Genomic DNA, 20,769 nt, shown 5'->3' with positions numbered 1-20,769 from the left:
TTCACGGCCCAGCCACCCCCGCCAGGCCTGCCAAGAACACACACAGTATTTGATAGGCAATGAGTTTATATTTTTAAATGACCAAATCTAATAAAATGAAAAACAAGTTTACTAAACAGGTCCAAAGACAACACAGGAGATAAGCTATAAAATCATAGCCTGAGGGACCCAGCCATCGCCTGCCCCAGCAGACACCACACCACACGACATGGGTGAGAAGAGGGAGCTGGACTCTTGCGTCTCCTTCAAATCACACATTTTGGTTTTTCGCTTTCTTTTTAGTGTCTAGAAAGTGAAACTTGGAAGTCTGGCGGGCGCTCTGGGCGGCGTGTCCGGCCTGCCCGCGTAAGCTCTCGGCGGCCTGTGAAGTCTGGCGGGCGCTCTGGGCGGCGTGTCCGGCCTTCCGGCTCTCCCCTCACTCTTGTGCTATGCTCCTCAGCACATATTTGACCGTGTAGGCGAAGGCTGCAAACCCTACTATAACAAACAAGTTCGCCAAGGCGCCGCCCAGGAGTCCGTGGTGCCGGTTGGCCTGCGGGAGCCCCGCCAGGTTTGGGCCTGCCCCTGGTGCATGCCCGTTGAGGAGCTGGATCCCATTCTGGCCGCGGTGTGTCTCCCCATCAGGAACCACATCTGGCAAGGGGAGATTCTGGGGCCTGCTACTGAGTTCATCTTGTGCTTTCTGTTTTTGCTTAATTTCCTGGGGGGGCGGGAGGGAAAGACACAAGAAAGCTCAGTTGACATGAATGATAAAGTTCCTTCAGAAGCTAGAATGGAGTTCTCCAACCCCCGACACCACTACCACCACCTCCACCAAATCCTGACACACACCCCCAAAACAGGCAGAGCTCCTTACCCCATTTTATAGGTAAGGGGTAGAACAGGGTACCAAATGGCTGCCTTATGTCTTTGAGCTGGGAGGAATACTGAACCAACCACCCAGGCCTGCACAGCCGTGAGCCCGTGCCCCTGCTCACGCACACAGCGCTCAGCTCGAGGACCTGCAGCTGACACAGTCCCAACCACTACTGGTCTACTGCACTGCCCCAGAGTCCACCTGGGCGGGAGCTCCCTACCACAGGGCCAGGCCCAGCACCCAACACCACACACACTGTCCTCAAGGCTGTCTCTGCAGCACCGGGGATCCTGGAAGAGGACCTAGTCTGCAAGAGTGTGTACCCATAGGCGTGGCCAGTACAAATACCCCGCAGACTGTAGCTCCCACTAGGGCCTGGAGTCCTGGAAAGAATGGAATCTGAAAGCTTTCAACAGAAAGGAAGACTTTTTGCCAGGCACCGGTGGCTCACGCCTGTAATCCTAATTAGTCAGGCAACTGAGATCTGAGGATGGCAGTTCAAAGCCAGCCCAGGCAGGAAAGTCTGTGAGACTCTTATCTCCAATAAATCACCAGAAAAACAGAAGTGGCGCTGTGGCTCAAGTGGTAGAGCGCTCGCTTGAGCTGAAGAGCTGAGGGACAGCGCCCAAGCCCAGAGTTCAAGACCCACAACTGACAAAAAAAAAAAAAAAAAGAAAGGAAGGAAGACTTTGCCTTCTTACCTCCACAACTTCAGGAAATAATTCACAAAAGACTTTATCTTTTAAATTGAATGCTAAACTTTGTGCCGCCAGCTGTCTTTTCTATGAAGAAAGAGAAGAGAGGGATCAGCCAGAGTGCTTTTTCTTTTTTTTTGTTTTTGTAAATCGAGACAGTGAATTGTTGAAGAGAGTAAAGGGTAACCTCCGCTTTAAGAGACTGCAAGAAAATTAAGTTTAAAAGACTGCCATCATTAAGAAAAAAGTCATATGCACAAATATGGAATTTCAAAGTGTTCCTGTGGTAAAAATTAAGTTTCAGGGAAAATTTACTACATAAAGTTACCCTGAGCTACAAACTAACATGTCCACTGCCCTGCAAGTCACTAATTTTATTTACACTGATGACAGGTACACATGCCAGTCACAAGTCCACAGGTCTACTTGTTGGTAACAGCTGTGCCTTTCCAATAGGATGTTTTGGAGATCCTTTGTACCAGACCCTTTCTCTTTCTGAGGGTTTCGAAGGACCCTTGTTTTTATCCCAGGAGGAAAGCCCTTGTTATTTACAACAGATCTTAAAATATCATGATTAATCAGATCATCCAAGGGAATCTTAATTTGGCCATCAGATACAACTTCCTGTTTAAAGACTAGGCTGAAGAGAAGCATTCACAGACTCTGGGTGTCTCCTGGAAGGTAGCCCTGTGCTCGACTTTGAAATCCCGTCAATACCCGACCATTCACACGATGAGACCCTGGGGTCCTGAGGAGCTGAGCGAGTATCTGAAGCAGAGGACTCTGCTGACGGCCCCCCCGTGTGGCAGGGAAGGGCACTGTCACAGCTCACAGACTTGACCAGGGGCGAAGCTGCATCCCAAGGGATGACCAGCTTCTGCCTACCAGGCTGTCTGCTGTATTCTAACAGAGAACTAATTCTTCGAACAGACTGACGGACAGGTGTACACTGACACTTCACTTTTGTTCTATTCGGCTCATTTAAAGACAGCTTATTAAACCACTGTATGTGGTCTGAAACCTTCCCAGGCTCTGTCATTTGCAAGAGTTCACCAACAGTCCCGTCACAGCTTTCTACCGGAGCACGCTGTTTAGCCGGTCCCACAGGCTTAGGCTTTGACTGGCTCACCCGCACACACTCTGCTGTGAGCAAGAGGGCTGAGCCTCAGCTGGGCTGGAAGCTGCGGATTTCTTGTCTTCACTTTCGTTCTCGCTGTCCTTCGCCTCTGTTGTCTGACCGTTCCCTGGGGACTGCTGTTCCGGACCTGCTCATGACTGGGGAGCTGTTGGCTTACATGACCTTTTGGTATATCTGAATGAACCTCATCTTCTACCCTCATCTGAGCTGACTAACACCCCCCGGTGGCTTCTTTTCCAAATGTTTCACTTTGATGGGGTAAGCCATCTACTTCTGAAGAATAATTTTTGTCTTTGCCATTACCGTCTCCGTGCTTTTCAGAGCGCTTTTTCATTAGCTTACATCCGGTGTCCAGGGAAGGAGTTCATCGTGAAGTGCCAAACATTTACACTATTTCAATCAACCTCAGCCCCTATGACATTCTCTGTCCCCACCCTTCCACAACACATTGTACCCTCCAGCAAGCTTCACAGCTGCACATGCTCTACTTTGACAGTATTCCACCCCCTCTATCCCCCAATGGCCCAATTCTTTCCCACGGTCCCCATTCACCTCCTCTACCCCCCAATGGCCCAATTCTTTCCCATGGTCCCCATTTACCTCCTCTATCCTCCAATGGCCCAATTCTTTCCCATGGTCCCCATTTACCTCCTCTACCCCCCAATGGCCCAATTCTTTCCCATGGTCACATTCACCTCCTCTACTCCCCAATGGCCCAATTCTTTCCCATGGTCCCCATTCACCAACAGTCTATCTCCTAAACCCCATTAGATAGAAAGCTAATTCAACAGACTACTGTAGGGCAAAGCACTGCTGCTTTCCTACTGTATTAAAGCACTTGCTCTTCACACTGTCTCATGAAGCCTTATCTTTTCATTAACAATCAAGAACCTTAAACTTGATTTCTAACTAGGCGCCAGTGGCTCATGCCTGTAATCTTACTCAGGAGGCTGAGATATGAGGATCATGGTTCAAAGCCAGCCTGGGCAGTAAAGTCTATGAGACTCTTATCTCCAATTAACCACCTGAAAACCGGGAGTGGCGCTGTGGCTCAAAGTGGTAGAATATAAGCTTTGAGAAAAAGTAGCTCAGGGACAGTGCCCAAGCCCCGAGTTCAAGCCCCAAGATCAAACTCCAAGTTCAAGCCCCAGAACAGAAAAAAAAAAAAAAGAGTGCTAGTAGTCTTGAGCAAAAAAGTGACAGCACCCAGGCCCCAAGTTCAACCCCAAGACCAGCACACATGCACAAAAAATGTAAGACAAAATGACCTAACAACTCATTGGGGGAATAGCGGTGCTATATACCCTTTTCTGTCTAGCTACATTATTTTCCTTTAGTGGTATCCAAATAAATGTTTCTCCTAACTCAGTACATTCTGGTTTTGTGTGTATGCTGGTCCTAGGGCTTGAACTTAAGGCCTGGATGCTGTCCCTGAGCTTTTTTGCACAAGGCTATCTATCACTTGAACCATAGCTTCACTTCCAGATTTTTTTTGTGTGTATATTTTTTATTGTAAAAATACTGTACAGAGGGGTTACAGTTACATGAGTAAGGTAATGAGTACATTTCCTATTGAGCATTGTTTTTAAAAACCCTACCATCACTTCCCTCCCTTCCTCCCCCCCCCCCACTGAAGTTATAAAGTTCATTTTCAACATAGTGTCTCGCACACCTCCAGCTTTTTGATGGTTAATTGGAAAGAAGTCTCATGGACTTTCCTGACTGGCTAGCTTTGAACTGTGATCTTAAGATCTCAGCCTCCTAAGCAGCTAGGATTAAAGGCATGAGTCACCAGTGCCCAGCTTGGTTCTCTCGCTCTCTTTCTCTCTCTTTTTTTTTTTTTTTGGGTCTGGTCATGGGGCCTGAACTCTGGGCCTGGGCGCTGTCCCTCAGCTCTTCAGCTCAAGGCTAGCGCTCTACCACTTGAACCACAGCAGCACTTCCGGCTTTTTTCCTTTTGCTTATGTGGTACTGAGGAATCGAACCCAGGGCCTCATGCATGCAAGGCAAGCACTGTACCACGGAGCCACCTTCCCAGCCCCTCTGTCTCTCTTTTTTGAGTAGTTTACTGGAGCCTCAGTTTCCTGCCTGGGCTGGCTTTGAACCACAATCCTCAGGTCTCAGCCTCCTGAGTAGCTGGGATCACAGATGTGAGCCACCGGCGCCGGGCTTAGTGCACTCTTCAGGCGTAAGTGTGCTGGAAGTGCGTCTTGAACTCAATGCCTTGTTCTCTCTCTTGCTCTTTCACTTAAGGCTGACAGCTCTGCTTGAGCTATACCTCTACTAATGATTTCTGCTACTGGAGACTAACAGTCTCTAGGATTATCTACCTGGACTGGCTTCAAAGTGTGATCCTCCGGTCTCAGCCTCCTGAGTAACTGATTACAGATAAAAGCCACCAGCAATTGGCTTGGTAAGTTCTTTTACCAACCCACGGCTCCAAAAACCTACGTTCTGATGGTCCTCATGGGCAAACCTGGAGGAGTCCCATCCTTTTGGTATCAAGATCTTCAGTAGCACTAAGCTCAGAACTGGAAATAACTGTGGGTCTCTATCAGGGTGACTCACTCCCCGGTAAGACCCAAAAGCCTCCTCTCAGGTAGAACACGTTGTCCTTACTGAAAGATCAGATTTATTAACATTTTTCAGCAGACCAACCTACTTCTCCTAACTAGTGCGCGTTTGCCTAGGGCAACACTGGTGGGGAAGGGGGGCGGGTGGAGAAGGGGTCCTGCCCATTCGAGCAATCACGTCCGACAGGCAAGGGGAACCTGCCTCTCTCCTCACACAGTCAGAGCCTCTCACGAGCTTCTCAGACGGCATCGCCTCTGCTCTGCAGGGGGTCTGGCACAGACGGTGCCCGCAGGGGACTCCAAGCCTTCAATACCACCTTGCCTCTCAGACCAGGCGCCACACGTTCTACTCCAGTACTCAGCTAGGCTCCCACTGTGTCCCCACGGACTTCTCTGAAACACCCTGCCAGAACAGCAGGCAGGCAGGCAGGCAATAGCTCAAGGCAGTTCAAGGTTGAGACATGTACTGAACGAAAACCTGTTGGGAGAAACGTGCGAGCCCCACCTAAAGGACAAGAAACTCTGGGGCAGCAGGTGTGCAGACGAGCCACATGTGGGCAGCGCACTGCTCTTCCCCGACGGCCCCGCAGGAATCCTCGCTACAGGGTTGAGATCTGAGAATAGCTACTCAAAGCCAGGCTGGGCAGGCAAATCCAGGAGATCCATTTCCAATCCACTAACAAAAAGCTACAAGTGGAGCTGTGGCTCAGGTGGCAGAGTACCACCTATGAGCAAAAAAACTGAGCGCAAAAGGTCCGGAGTTTAAGTCCCAGTACTGGCAATGCACACACACACACACACACAGAGCAAGGAAGGGAGGGAGGAAAGAGGAAGAGATGGAAGGAAGGAGGGAGGAAAGGAGGGAGGGAAAGAAGTAAAGGGAACGGATGGAATGCAGAAGTTGAAGCCAAGCTGGTAAGGTGTTCCCTTCTAGTTTGAACCATGCTCCAAAAAAAATAACCATCAACAAAAACACAGCTAATCAGCAAAATCCCCAGTAAACCCCAAACCCCTGTCTCTAACCCTACCAGTGCAGCACTAGTCATACCGACACCTCTGTCCTTTTTTGAAAAACATAAGTAGACTAAGAGGCTTCATTACGGGCACCTGGAGCAAAGCAGTCTCCACAGGTGACCAGGAAGAGGGCCCCTGGGGAACCTCTACCTGCTGAAGAAAAGGCAGCCTCACACCAAGGGACAGCAGTCACCCCAGGAGAAAAGGAGGGCCATGGTGTCAGGAGACTCAGACCCAACTCACCGTGAAGTCCGAAGTCTCTATGCTGCCCAGAGTGGGACCCTTCTCCACCATGAAGCTCAGGAGCCCCGTGAGAATGGTGGAGACAGACCAGGCTGGGTTCCAGGTGTCTGGGTGGAAATCCGTGATGGAGAGACACAGCCTGTAAGACAAGGGCTCGTGAGCAGGAACACACACCCCCAACACTCCAAGGGCAGCAGCCCCAGAAGCTTACCTCGTGTTGCACTTAAATCTTCCATTGGGGGTTATCATGTAAATACTAGGAGGCTTAAAAGGAAACTCTCGGGGGAAAATTAACTTTCCATGATAATAGCCACCTGCATCAAACAGAAAGAGACATGTGGGCCTTGCAGTCATTCACAGAGTGACTGCCTGAGTCCCAACCCCCTCCAGACCCCCCCCCCCCCCCTTCCAAGACCATCCAAGCAGCTCAGGCGCCTGCTGCTCTCAACACGGCCTGTTAGTGTCTGACCACACCTCAGTGGCATGCCCTGAGCAGGCACACCGGGGTCCTCCTGAAGCCCCAGCAGCGAAGAGTCTACTATCTGTACCCTACTATCTGTGGCCAGCTTACAAATACATGCTGGCTGGCTCTCAAGGCCTACGAACCCCACCATGCATGTCATATACCCCAGACATACATGCCCAAGATGGAATCCTGCCAATTCCCCACCTAGCACTCTACTGGACACCTGGGCTTCCTTTGTACCCCACCCCAAGGACATACAGTGAAGTTAACAGTAAAGGGCAGTGTGAGACAAGTGTTACTGCCTACGAGGCCAGTCTGATGGACAGGAGGCACTGTACCTAGCACACGCACACGCACACGCACACACACACATCCCTGATGGACAGGAGGCACTATACCTAGCACACGCACGCACACGCACACACACACCCCTGATGGACAGGAGGCACTATACCTAGCACACGCACACACACACACCCCTGATGGACAGGAGGTACTATACCTAGCACACGCACGCACGCACACACACACCCCTGATGGACAGGAGGCACTATACCTAGCACACGCACGCATGCACACGCACACACACACAAATCCGAGGAACAGGAGGCACTATACCTAGCACACGCACACGCATGCACGCACACACACCCCTGATGGACAGGAGGCACTATACCTAGCACACGCACGCGCACACACACACGCACGAACACACACACACACACACCCCTGATGGACAGGAGGCACTGTACCTAGCACACGCATGCACATGCACGCACACACACACACCCCTGATGGACAGGAGGTACTATACCTAGCACACGCACGCACACACACACACACACACACACCCCTGATGGACAGGAGGCACTATACCTAGCACACGCACGCACATGCACACACACCCCTGATGGACAGGAGGCACTATACCTAGCACACGCATGCACACACACGCACGCACGCACACACACACCCCCCTGATGGACAGGAGGCACTGTACCTAGCACACGCACGCACACACACACCCCCCTGATGGACAGGAGGCACTGTACCTAGCACACGCACGCACACACACACACCCCCCCCGATGGACAGGAGGCACTGTACCTAGCACACGCACGCACACACACCCCCCTGATGGACAGGAGGCACTATACCTAGCACACGCACGCACACACACACACACACCTCTGATGGACAGGAGGCACTATACCTAGCACACGCACGCACACGCGCACACACACACCTCTGATGGACAGGAGGCACTATACCTAGCACACGCATGCACACGCACACACGCACACACCCCCCGATGGACAGGAGGCACTATACCTAGCACACGCACACGCGCACACACACACACACACACACACAATTTAAACATACTAATCAAAACAAAACTATTCATAGCTACTCAGGAGGCTGAAATCTGAGGATCATGGTTCAAAGCCAGCCCAAGAAGGAAAGTCCGTGAGACTCTTATCTCCAATAAACCACCCAGAAAACTGTAAGTGGCGCTGTGGCTCAAGTGGCAGAGCACTAGCCTTGAGCTGAACTGCTGAGGAACAGTGCCCAGGCCCAGAGTTCAAGCCCCACAACTGACCAAAAACAAAACTATTCAAATAGTTCTACAATTTGAAGAAATATGTTCCAAATAAGTTCAATTTAACCACTGCATATCCAAAATAAACGTATTTTCACATGAGATGTTTAATAAGCAAGAATTCAGACTTTGTTCTACTCACCTTCATAAGGAGTCATCTCAGGGCCTCGGACAACGTAGTGCCTGAGAGAGAGAAAAGAACATTATTTAGAGTTGAAGGTTGTCAACTCTCCAGAACCTGAGTCGCCTCAAGGCTGGGCCTCAGGGACCTGCCAGAACTACGTTCACAGTCAGTCAGCAGCAATGTAGCAGGTGCCAGCAGCGCAGCCCCGGCCCTCTAAGGGCCTGAGCCTCAGCGCAACAGGATCTCAAAGTCCTGTTCTCTAAGTTTCCACAAGGTTCTTTTGCCGCCACAGAAGCAAGGCGCACCTTCCACATGCAATCTCTTTGTATTAACTTCAATTGAGATTATGTAAAAGGGCTGGGAAGGTGGCTCAGTGGTAGAGCGCTTTGCCTTGCATGCCTGAGGCCCTGGGTTTGATTCCTCAGCACCACATAAGCTAAAAGAAAAAAGCCAGAAGTGGCACTGTGGCTCAAGTGGTAGAGCGTTAGCCTTAAGCTGAAGAGCTGAGGGACAGCGCCCAGGCCCAGAGTTCAGGCCTCACGACCGACCAAAAAAAAAAAAAATTATGTAAAAGTTTACACTTCACAATTCACTAAGTTATACCAGGGAGACACAGAAAAAAGGGTCATGATATCAAGGCCAACCTGGCCAGTGCTGAAGCCAGGTGCTGTTAAGCTCACTGCTGTAATCCTAGCTGTTCAGGAGGCTGAGGAGTTTGAAGCCAACCCATACAGAAATTTGTTCATGAGACACCAATTAACCAGGAAAAAAAAGGAGGGCCAGAAATAGAGACGTGGCTTAAATGGCAGAACACTGGCCTTGAGAGAAAAAGCCAAGTGCAAGCACAGAGTCTGAGTTGAAGCCCCTACCAACACCAACAGACCCCAACACAAAAAGGAACTTCGTGTCTTCTGTACCACACATAGTCTAAGCAGGACACAACTGGCAGAGTGAAGCTAGTATGCTGCCCCATGGTCAGAGGTCCCTGGCAGAACCAGGAACAAGCCTCAGAAGAGCTGTCCTTGAGCATGTTAAATAGGGACAACTTGTGACTCCTCCTCCCACAGAGCTCAAACTCAACCAGAACCAACAGCAAGGATACTACATACTCCCTCATACACATAAACAAGGCGCTGGCTCTCAGTAGAAAGGTATTTGGGTCTTACAGGTTTCAAAGAAAACAGAAGAACCCAAAGCAGGTAAAACCAGCCATGACAGCAGTTCCAAACAATTAGAGATCACCTCTCCATGTCACTCACCAAGACACACAGATAGTGGTTTTGGTAGTAACGGGATCATGTGAACGAGGTGCTAGCTAATGCTTTACAGAGGTGCTAGCTAATGCTTTACAGGGATCCTCCGTATCCGAGAATCTGTCCCAAGACCACTATGAGATATCAAGACCTACAAATGCTCCAAGAGCAGGTGGCTCACACCTGTAATCCTAGCTACTTAGGAGTTTGAGATCAGAGGCTCACGGATCAAAGCCAGTATAGGCACAAGTGTTTGTAAGACTCATTTCCAATTAACCAACAGAAAGCTAAAAGTGGAACTGTGGCTTAAGTGGGCTGAGCAGAAAAGATAAGCAAGACCTCAGGCACCCAAGTTCAGTGTAACCAACAAACCTACAGAGGCTCAAACTCTTTATATAAAATAGTATACTAGGGCTGGGAAGGTGGCTCAGTGGTAGAGCGCTTGCCTTGCATGCATGAGGCCCTGGGTTCGATTCCTCTAGCACCACATAAGCAGAAAAAGCCGGAAGTGGCGCTGTGGCTCAAGTGGTAGAGCGCTAGCCTTGAGCTGAAGAGCTGAGGGACAGCGCCCAGGCCCAGAGTTCAAGCCCCACGACCGACAAAAATAAAAAAATAAAAATAAAAAAATTGTATACTAGTTCCACAGAACCTACATGTATACTTCACACTCTTGAAATCGCCTTTATATTACTAACAATACCAAAAACAGTAAAAATACTCTGTATTGTTTAGGGAGTAATTGTGTCTAGGATACAAAGGGCCAGCTATGCTTTTAAAAGACTGCTGCCACGTTGTATTTCGGGGCTGGGGGTCTGGAGATGGGCACAACTCACTGGAAGCACGGTGTCGCGCTCCTCTTGTGAGAAGGCTGGGCAACCACTCTTCCCCTCAAACAGCCGGCAGCCCGAAGCGGCAGAGCCCGGTCTGCTGCTTCAGAGGACGGGAGCGGCAGCTTCACAGCACTCAGCACCACCCAGTTCTCACCCAGAAACGTCGGATCCGTTCCTCCGCTACGGGAAAGACCCTACAGCAGCAGAACTGTAACAGCTCAACACCGCCATCATCACCCTGACAAAAGGGTACACACAGCAAGGTTTGTGCCAAACCCAGGGGCCTATGGGACTGCCTTCCTCGACAGAGGCATGGAGCCAAGCAGAGGCTCAAGCCTAAAATTCCACCTACTTGGGAGACAGAGACCAGACTGGGCTAAAAGTTTGCAAGACTCCATCTCAAAAGTGGCTAGGAACCAGGTGCTGGTGGCTCAGGCCTGGAGTCGTAGCTACTAGGAGGCCGAGAACTGAGGACTGCAGTTTGAAGCCAGACCAGGCAGAAAAGGCCATTAGACTCATCTCCCACAAAGGACTCAGACAAGGACAGAAGTAGTGCTGTGGCTCAAGTGGTAGAGTGCTAGCTTTGAGCAAAAGAAGCTCAGGGACATGCTCATGCCTTGAGTTCAAGCCCCAAGACCAGCATGTATGGGTGTGGGTGTGGGTGTGACACAGGCCAGGCATGATGATGCACTACTGTTATCCCAGCAACAGGAGAAAACACAAAGGCTGGGTTACAATAACACACACCTGTCACTCACAGGGGATTGAAATCCAAGTAAGCCCAGGCATAAAGTGAGACTCTACCTCAAAACTAACCAATGCAAAAAGAGCTGAAGATGGAGTTCAAGTGGCAGAGCACCTGCCTACCAAGCAGAAGACAGAGTTCAATCTCTAGTACTACCCAAAAAAAAAAAACCAGAACGTTGGGCTATGAATGTGGCTTAGTAAGAGTGCTGGCCTAGCATGTATGAGGCCCTGGGTTGAATTCCTTGGTACCACATAAACAAAAATCAAGTAAAATTAAACAAACACAAAAACATCCAAAAAGTCGTCAAGTTTCTGATGAGCTTCCTGAACAATACTTCACACACGACATCAAGTCACACTGATAGCTAACACTAGTGATTCACACCTGTAATCCTACTCAGAAGCCTGAGATGTGAGGTTCAATGCCAACCAGGGCAGAAAAGTCTGCCTTCATCTCCAATTAACCAGCACAGTACCAGACTGACAGTGTGACTCCAGTGGTAGAGCATCAGCTATGAAAGAGAAGCCCTGAGTTCAAGCCCCAATGCAGGCAGGCAGGCAGGCAGGTAGGCACACACACGCGCAGGCACGCACGCACACACACACGCACACACACACACGCACACACACACACACGCATGCACACACACACACACAGCAAAAACAACAAATGCCTCACTGCCATGAATGTGAGGGCTCTGGAAGCCTCTGCCTTCCTGTGGACTTTACCCCACGCACCTCTTTCCTTCTGCCGATTTTTCAGTCATTTTGTAGTAATAAATCATCCCCACCCCTTTGCACCAGTCCTGGGGCTTGAACTCAAGAGACTCATACTCTTACTTGGCTTTTTTGAATCACAGCTGGCACTCTACCACTTGAATGAGTCCTCCACTTACAGTTTGCAGGCATCTCAGATTTGTCTGCCAAGGCTGCTCCCAAACTGCAATCCTCAGCTCTCAACCTCCTGAGTAAGTAGGATTGTAGTGTGAGCCACCAGGGCCCACTCTTAGTAATAAATCTTAACAAGCCCACCCAGCACATCACTGAACCAGCAGGCGGTCTTTGATACCCCTAAGCTGTACATGGGACAGTCTTAGAGACCCCTAACCTGTACATGGGACAGTCTAGACACCCCTAACCTGTACATGGGGCAGTCTAGACACCCCTAACCTGTACATGGGGCAGTCTTAGAGACCCCTAACCTGTACATGGGACAGTCTAGACACCCCTAACCTGTACATGGGACAGTCTAGACACCCCTAACCTGTACATGGGACAGTCTAGACACCCCTAACCTGTACATGGGACAGTCTAGAGACCCCTAACCTGTACGTGGGACAGTCTAGAGACCCCTAACCTGTACATGGGACAGTCTAGACACCCCTAACCTGTACATGGGGCAGTCTAGACACCCCTAACCTGTACATGGGACAGTCTAGACACCCCTAACCTGTACATGGGACAGTCTTAGAGACCCCTAACCTGTACATGGGGCAGTCTAGACACCCCTAACCTGTACATGGGACAGTCTAGACACCCCTAACCTGTACATGGGACAGTCTAGACACCCCTAACCTGTACATGGGACAGTCTAGACACCCCTAACCTGTACATGGGACAGTCTAGACACCCCTAACCTGTACATGGGGCAGTCTAGACACCCCTAACCTGTACATGGGGCAGACTTAGAGACCCCTAACCTGTACATGGGGCAGTCTAGACACCCCTAACCTGTACATGGGACAGTCTAGACACCCCTAACCTGTACATGGGACAGTCTAGAGACCCCTAACCTGTACACGAGACAGTCTAGACACCCCTAACCTGTACATGGGGCAGTCTAGACACCCCTAACCTGTACATGGGACAGTCTAGACACCCCTAACCTGTACATGGGACAGTCTAGAGACCCCTAACCTGTACATGGGACAGTCTAGAGACCCCTAACCTGTACATGGGACAGTCTAGACACCCCTAACCTGTACATGGGACAGTCTAGACACCCCTAACCTGTACATGGGGCAGTCTAGACACCCCTAACCTGTACATGGAGCAGTCTAGAGACTCCTAACCTGTACGTGGGACAGTCTAGACACCCCTAACCTGTACATGGGACAGTCTAGAGACCCCTAACCTGTACGTGGGACAGTCTAGACACCCCTAACCTGTACATGGGACAGTCTAGACACCCCTAACCTGTACATGGGGCAGTCTAGAGACCCCTAACCTGTACATGGGACAGTCTAGACACCCCTAACCTGTACATGGGACAGTCTAGACACCCCTAACCTGTACATGGGACAGTCTAGAGACCCCTAACCTGTACGTGGGACAGTCTAGAGACCCCTAACCTGTACATGGGACAGTCTAGAGACCCCTAACCTGTACGTGGGGCAGACTTAGAGACCCCTAACCTGTACATGGGACAGTCTAGACACCCCTAACCTGTACGTGGGGCAGACTTAGAGACCCCTAACCTGTAGGTGGGGTAGGCTCTTCACACCATTGATAGTCCCACAAATCAAGGAGAAGTTAGCTACCCACGAATCCTGTCCCCACACCTGCCACTCTGTCCCAAGGCCGCTTTTTATTGTTGTTCCTGTGGTCAAGGCACGCCCTGGTGCCACACAGACGCCCCTCAGGCCAACCTGCTAAAATCTACCCTTGGGAGCCACTCAAGGAAAACTCCATCCAACCTGCAAAATACCTTTTAGTGCAATTAAGTCTCTTCTCTGGATTGGGGTGGGAAGTAGTATATCCTAAAGAACAAAATATATCTGAGGGGGTGAGGTGGGGCGGGGGGGGGGGGTTGGCTGGGCACCGGTGGCTCACGCCTATATTCCTAGCTACTCAGGAGGCTGAGATCTGAGGATTGCCTTTCAAAGTCAGCCCAGGCAGCAAAGTTCATAATATCCAATTCACCATGAAAAAGCCTGAACTGGAACTGTGGCTAAAGTGGTAGAATACCAGCTTTGAACACAAATGCTCAGGGATTGGATGGGAATGTGGCTTAGTGGAAGAGGGCTCACCTAGCACGCATGAAGCCCTGGGTTCTATTTCTCAGTACCACACTGAAGTGGCACTGTGGCTCAAATGGTAGAGTGCTAGCCTTGAGCAAAGGAAGCTCAGAAACAGTGCTTAGTCTCAAGAGTGGAGAGAGAGAGAGAGAGAGAGAGAGAAAGGAGAGGGAGAAGATGGGGGGGGAGAGGAGAGAGGGAGAGGAATATGCTCTTTTTGTTGTGTTGTAGTACCTCACTCTCTTCACTCTCACTAAACTGATGTTCTTTCTATCAAGCAAGCCAAGCTTCCAGCCTCACAGACTTTCCTGTCCAGGTAGGACACAAAAGATCCTCCTGATCTCAGCCTCCTGAGTAGCAAGAATTACCAGCATCTCACTTTTTTTTTTTTTTTTTTTTGGGGGGGGGGGGGGGTGGGGAGGGGTCAGGTCGTGGGGCCTGAACTCTGGGCCTGGGCGCTGTCCCTCAGCTCTTCAGCTCAAGGCTAGCGCTCTACCACTTGAGCCACAGCGCCACTTCCGGCTTTTTTCTTTTTGCTTATGTGGTGCTGAGGAATTGAAACCAGGGCCTCAGGCATGCAAGGCAAGCGTTCTACCCCGAGCCACCTTCCCAGCCCAAGCATCTCAGTCTTTTACTTCATTTCTCAAAAAACCATGAGCAAAACCACTGGTAATATGCATGTCCATAGAGATATGTGCAGTTCACAGTTTAACACAGTAGAAGAGCTACTATGTAATGAACACTTCCCACAGGCTTTTTTTTTTTTTTTTGATCAGTTGTGGGGCTTGAACTCAGGACTGGGTGCTTGTCCTTGAGCTCTTCAGCTAGTTAGTCTCATGGACTTTCTTGCCCAGGCTGGCTTTGAACCCCAATCCTCAGATCTCAGCCGAGCCCCTGGCACCCGGCCCCCTCAGCTCTCTTGATACAGGAGTGCTGGACTGGATAAATGAGCACTTCCCACAGGCTCTCTTAGGTCAGGAGTTCCTGGCATGGGTAAAAACCAAGGGCGGGAGTGTCAGGGTCCTGTCGGCATCACTCCAAGGCAAGACAGGCGGACTAGTAGCATTCAGAGCACACTGATCTGAACGGTGCACATCGGCAACTCCCCTGTGCCCAGAGCCTGGTAAGAATCTTCAGCCTAAGCCAACCAGGGCTCTGTGGCATCCTTAGCTTATCTCCCGCTGGGGAAAATTAAGAGACCAGGGACAGGGCTCCGGAGTATAGCTGAAGAGACTCAGAACTGCTTCCGTAGGCAGGCTGGTGGAAAGCTCACACGCACAGGAGAGAGATGGGGATGAGGTGAACAGGGATGCAGAGCCTTACCATTCGAGAATATTTGAAGGGAGGGGCTCAGCACAGATGTAAGGCACCGGGTCTTTCTTAATACGAAGGTAGTCCTGCTTCAGCCTCTGTGTTGCTGTCGTTGGAGCTCTCTTATTGCTGTTGCTGCTCATCTATTAAAAACAAGCATCTCTATTTACCAAGAAAAACAGACATACAGTCTCCTCACCCATAACCGGCTTCAGCAGCAGTCCCTGACTTTCCTTTCTGCAGCCCCCAGCAACCCAGTACTGACCCAATTCTCATTTTTCCCCTCTCCTCCCACCTACTTCATTTATTCAACATACCTTACTGAGCTCTTAGCAAAGACACCGAGAAAACCATAAAGCCTCATTCTTGTTCTCAAAGAACTTGATAAATAAGTACAAAGACATTCATTTAGTGGATTCTGGGAAAATATGAAGCTAGCCTGGACCAACCTGCACCATACAAGAGAGCAGAGGTACAGTCTTCTAACTCTTATGTTCAGTGACACCTTAACAACAGAGCTTTTCTGCCAAGGAAATTGGCAAGAACCATGTTGCAAGAACCATGTTCCTCCCCTGCCCTGACAGCCTGGCATCAAACATTTACCACCCTAGCCATAACTGACATCAGCAAAGGAAAAGAGAAACTATGAGGCAAAGAGACACAGAAATTCTGAAAAGATTCTGGAGGTACTCCCTATACAGAGGGGGTGTGCCTGGGGAACCACACTGATGGCTGTATGGGGAGTCCAGTACAGTGAAGAGGAGGGGTGGGAATGGCTAGAGGCAAGTGTAGGCCCCAGGGAGATTCTAGGAACCAGCCTTAAAGCAGATCAATTTTTTTGTTAAAAAGGCTACTATGGCCAGGCGCCAGAGGCTCACACCTGTAAATTCTGGCTACTCAAGAGCTGGAGATCTGAGGATCATGGTTTGAAGCCAGCCTAGGTAGGAAAGTACCCAAGAGACTCTTAACTCCAATAGACTATTCAGAAAAAGTCAGAAGGGGCACTGTGGCTGAAGTAGTAGAGCACTATCCTTAAGCAAAAGAAAGCAGCTCAGGGACAGTGCCCAGGCCCAGAGTAGAAGCCCCAGGACTGGCCAAAAAAAAAGAAAAAAAGAAAAAAGAAAAAGGTTACTGTGACGATATAGAGTGCAAGCGTCTGGTTCATACCTGTAATCCTACTCAGGAGGCTGAGATTTGAAGATCACAGTTCAAAGCCAGTCTTGGGGCTTGAATTCAAGGCCTGAGTGCTGTCCCTGAGCCTCTTTGTGTTCAAGGCGAGCACTCTACCACTTGAGCCACAGCACCCCTCTCAGCTTTTCTTTTTTTTTTGTTTGTAGGTCGTGGGGCCTGAACTCTGGGCCTCGGTGCTGTGCCTCAGCTCCTCAGCTCAAGGCGAGCGCTCTACCATTTGAGCCACAGTGCCATTTCTGGTTTTATTTCCCCCCTGCTTATATGGTGCTGAGGAATTGAACCCAGGGCCTCATACATGCAAGGCAAGCACTTTACCACTGAGCCACCTTCCCAGCCTCCTCTTAGCTTTTCCTAAGTAGTTTACTGGAGCTAAGAATCTCATGGATTTTTCTACCCAGGGTGGCCTCAAACTGTGATCTCACAGCCTTCTGAGTAGTTAGGAATGCAGGCAACCAGCTGTCAATTAACCATCAAAAAGCTAGAAATGAAGCTATAGCTCAAGTGGTAGAACACTAGCCTTGAGCAAAAGAAAAAAGAAAAGCTTAGACAGGGTCCAGACCTGAATTCAAGTCCTGGGGAAGGGGAAAAGGAGGGAAAGGGACCAGATACCAGTGGCCAATGCACACAGCAGGCAGGCAAAGTGGGTGCGCTTCAAGTGACAGAGTGCTAGCCTTCAGGGAAAGCACCTAGAACCCGAGTTCACGCCCTAATACTGGTACGCGCGAGCACGTGCGTGCACAGATACAGACACAGACACACACGCACACGCACACACACACACACACAAAGGTCTCACACACACGCAAAGGTCTCACAGACTTTTCTCCAGAGCTGGCTTTGAATCCCGATCCTTGGCTCTCAGTCTCTTAAGCAGCTAGGATGACAGGTTGTATGTGCTCACTCAGATTTACCCCATCACCTGGAAAGGTGGCTCATGTCCTTCCGTGTGAACGACTGCCTTCTCATTACACGTAATGTGAATTCAGGACCTCTTTACTTTTCCTATCAACCACACAGCTTCCTTCCCGTCTCCTCCCACAAAAGCCCTTGGGACCTTCCCATAGCCAATCTGATAAACAACAGCAGCAACACCATCCATCTACCCATCCTGATTCCCAAAGGTCCAGACACAGCCCAGTCCATCTATCTACCCCAGCAGTCTACCAGTGTACACAACGCACGTATACCCTTCCTCACATCCCTCAAAACCTGCCCGAGTTTCCTAATATCCAACATCCACAGGCAGACCCACCATCAAGCTACGTTCTTTCCTTGAAATGTTTGTATCTGAGGCTGATATTACACATACACAAAACAGTCCACTGGACAAAACAAATACATCTGTGTTTGGATCTAAGTGCCCAGAGCAGACACTTGGTGAGGGACAGTGGCCAGCCACAGAAAACGGTTAAAGTGCATCCAGCTGAGCTGCTCACAGGCACACTCCCTGCCCCTCTTCCATCCCATGCTTTGTAGCAAGGCTTCAACTGGGAGCTTTGAGCTCTTGCTGGGCTTTTTTGCTCACAGCTGTACCACCAGTACAGCATTTTGCTTGGTTAACTGGAGAGCCGGTCAGGCTGTTCTGCTCAGGCTAGCTCCAAATCACAACCCCCAGGAATTGGCCTTAGTAGCTAGGGTTACAGATGTGACCAACTGGCTCCCAGCAGCAGTGCTGCAGACCAAACCCAGAGACTCATGCATGCTAAGCAAGTGTTCTGCCACTGAGCTGCAAACGCTATTTCAGACACAAAATCTTTAAGGTGGTATTTATGATTCAATTACTTGGTTTCTGAAACTACCTCTCCTTTGTCTCATAAAGAATAACGCTTTCTCTCATGTCCATCCCACAGAACTGCAGGTGTCTGTTTCTCCAGATTTTTCCCAATCAAAATATGATAGCAAGAAGAACAGGAGAAAAAAAGTGTGAAATTGCAGTCAGAAGATATTCCTCAAATCAGGTCTCCAGGGCCAGAACAAGTGCGTTACACTCAAGAGTACCCCCAAACATCAAAGATTAATACGTTCACACACCCAAAAAGAAACTCATGGGAGGCAGCCTGAACCACTAATAAGACCACAGGTGCAGGGATGGAGGTGTAGCTCAGTGGACTGAGTTCGAATCCCGGTCTTGGCCACGGGTCTTCCCAATCCCGAGTCCTTGAGCCACAGTAGAGGCTAACCAACACCTATCACTCCTGTTCCTTTTTCCTCTGGACGTCCCTCTCCAGCGCACACACGGGTCAGGGGATGACGATGTGGAACCTTGACCCGACGGAGCAGGAGGGCGGAGCAGGAGGACGTGTGACACACCCAGGCCCAACTCTTCCAGGGAAGTCAGCTGGCCGAGGCCGGGGTGAAGGAGGCAGCCTCACAGCGCGTGGGGGGGCGCGCGCACTCACTCACCCCCCTCGATGGAGCTGTGGCCCGGGTCGGGCCCGGCTCCAGCACCCACGCCCACCCCCTTCTCTGGGGAACCGTCACACCAGCCCCACTCACCTGGACGGGGCACGGGCCGGGGCCTCTGCCTACGAGCGAACACGCACATTTTACGCACTTACGTGGCTAGCGCTCCGGCGGGGCCTCCCCTGTGGCGGGCTTGGGTCTGCCCCGCGGGGGACTCACGGCTCACACACGCCCGCTCGGGGGTCGGGGCGGGTGGGAGGCCGCCGCTGGGCGCGGGCTGCGCCCGGGCCGCCCGCTCCTCCCGCCCGCACTCGGCGCCGCGCCCGAGCCCGCTCGTTTCGGTTGGGAGTGGGAGGACCCCGGGATTCTAACTGCTCCGGGCTCAACGGCAGCCGCTCCGCGGCACGGACACGTCCGCAGGGCGACCGCGGGCGCCTCCCGGACGCTCCCGGGCCACCCCGCGCGGCCGGCGGGCGCTCCCCGGAACCACCCCGCGCGGCCGGCGGGCGCTCCCCGGAACCACCCCGCGCGGCCGGCGGGCGCTCCCCGGGGGAACCACCCCGCGCGGCCGGCGGGCGCTCCCCGGGCCGGCGGGCGCTCCCCGGGCCACCCCGCGCGGCCGGCGGGCGCTCCCGGGCCACCCCGCGCGGCCGGCGGGCGCTCCCCGGAACCACCCCGCGAGGCCGGCGGGCGCTCCCCGGGGGAACCACCCCGCGAGGCCGGCGGGCGCTCCCCGGAACCACCCCGCGCGGCCGGCGGGCGCTCCCCGGGCCACCCCGCGAGGCCGGCGGGCGCTCCCCGGAACCACCCCGCGCGGCCGGCGGGCGCTCCCCGGGCCACCCCGCGCGGCCGGCGGGCGCTCCCCGGGCCACCCCGCGCGGCCGGCGGGCGCTCCCCGGAACCACCCCGCGCGGCCGGCGGGCGCTCCCCGGAACCACCCCGCGCGGCCGGCGGGCGCTCCCCGGGGGAACCACCCCGCGCGGCCGGCGGGCGCTCCCCGGGGGAACCACCCCGCGCGGCCGGCGGGAGCCGGGCCGGGCCGCGGCGCCGCCGTAACCGCCGCGTGTGCGCGCAGGAGGCCGGCGGGGCCGGGCCGGCCTACGAGGCCCCGCGGCCCGGCGCCGCGCGCTCACCTCTCCCTGTCGCCGCAGGTGGGCCGCCGCCGCGCTCGGGCCCGCCGTGGTCGAGGCCGGAGCAGGGTGCGGACGAGCGGGGCCCGCGCCGGAGAGCCGCACCCGCGCCGGGACCGAACCCACCGCACGCGCCGCCGCAGCGCCGCCGCCGCCGCCGCCGCCCCAGCTCCCA

General features: G+C 52.2%; 1 protein-coding gene across 1 annotated transcript; it reads right to left on the bottom strand.

Moving 5' to 3' along the window:
• Positions 1 to 48: 48 nt before the first annotated feature.
• Positions 49 to 20,750, bottom strand: Ube2j2 (ubiquitin conjugating enzyme E2 J2). Its single transcript, XM_042702022.1, has 7 exons — positions 20,598 to 20,750; positions 15,883 to 16,013; positions 8,731 to 8,771; positions 6,731 to 6,833; positions 6,520 to 6,658; positions 1,558 to 1,638; positions 49 to 700 (listed from the first exon to the last, which is right to left on the bottom strand). Exons 2-7 carry the CDS (start codon positions 16,011 to 16,013, stop codon positions 416 to 418), a joined length of 780 nt encoding a protein of 259 aa, XP_042557956.1. The 5' UTR covers positions 20,598 to 20,750; the 3' UTR covers positions 49 to 415.
• Positions 20,751 to 20,769: the final 19 nt, after the last annotated feature.

Source organism: Dipodomys spectabilis, unplaced genomic scaffold (genome assembly GCF_019054845.1).
Source record: "Dipodomys spectabilis isolate Male_0828 unplaced genomic scaffold, ASM1905484v1 ptg000299l, whole genome shotgun sequence".
NCBI lineage: Eukaryota > Metazoa > Chordata > Mammalia > Rodentia > Heteromyidae > Dipodomys > Dipodomys spectabilis.
Note: the sequence above shows the minus strand (reverse complement) of the source record. Positions and strands in the feature narration are given on the sequence as shown.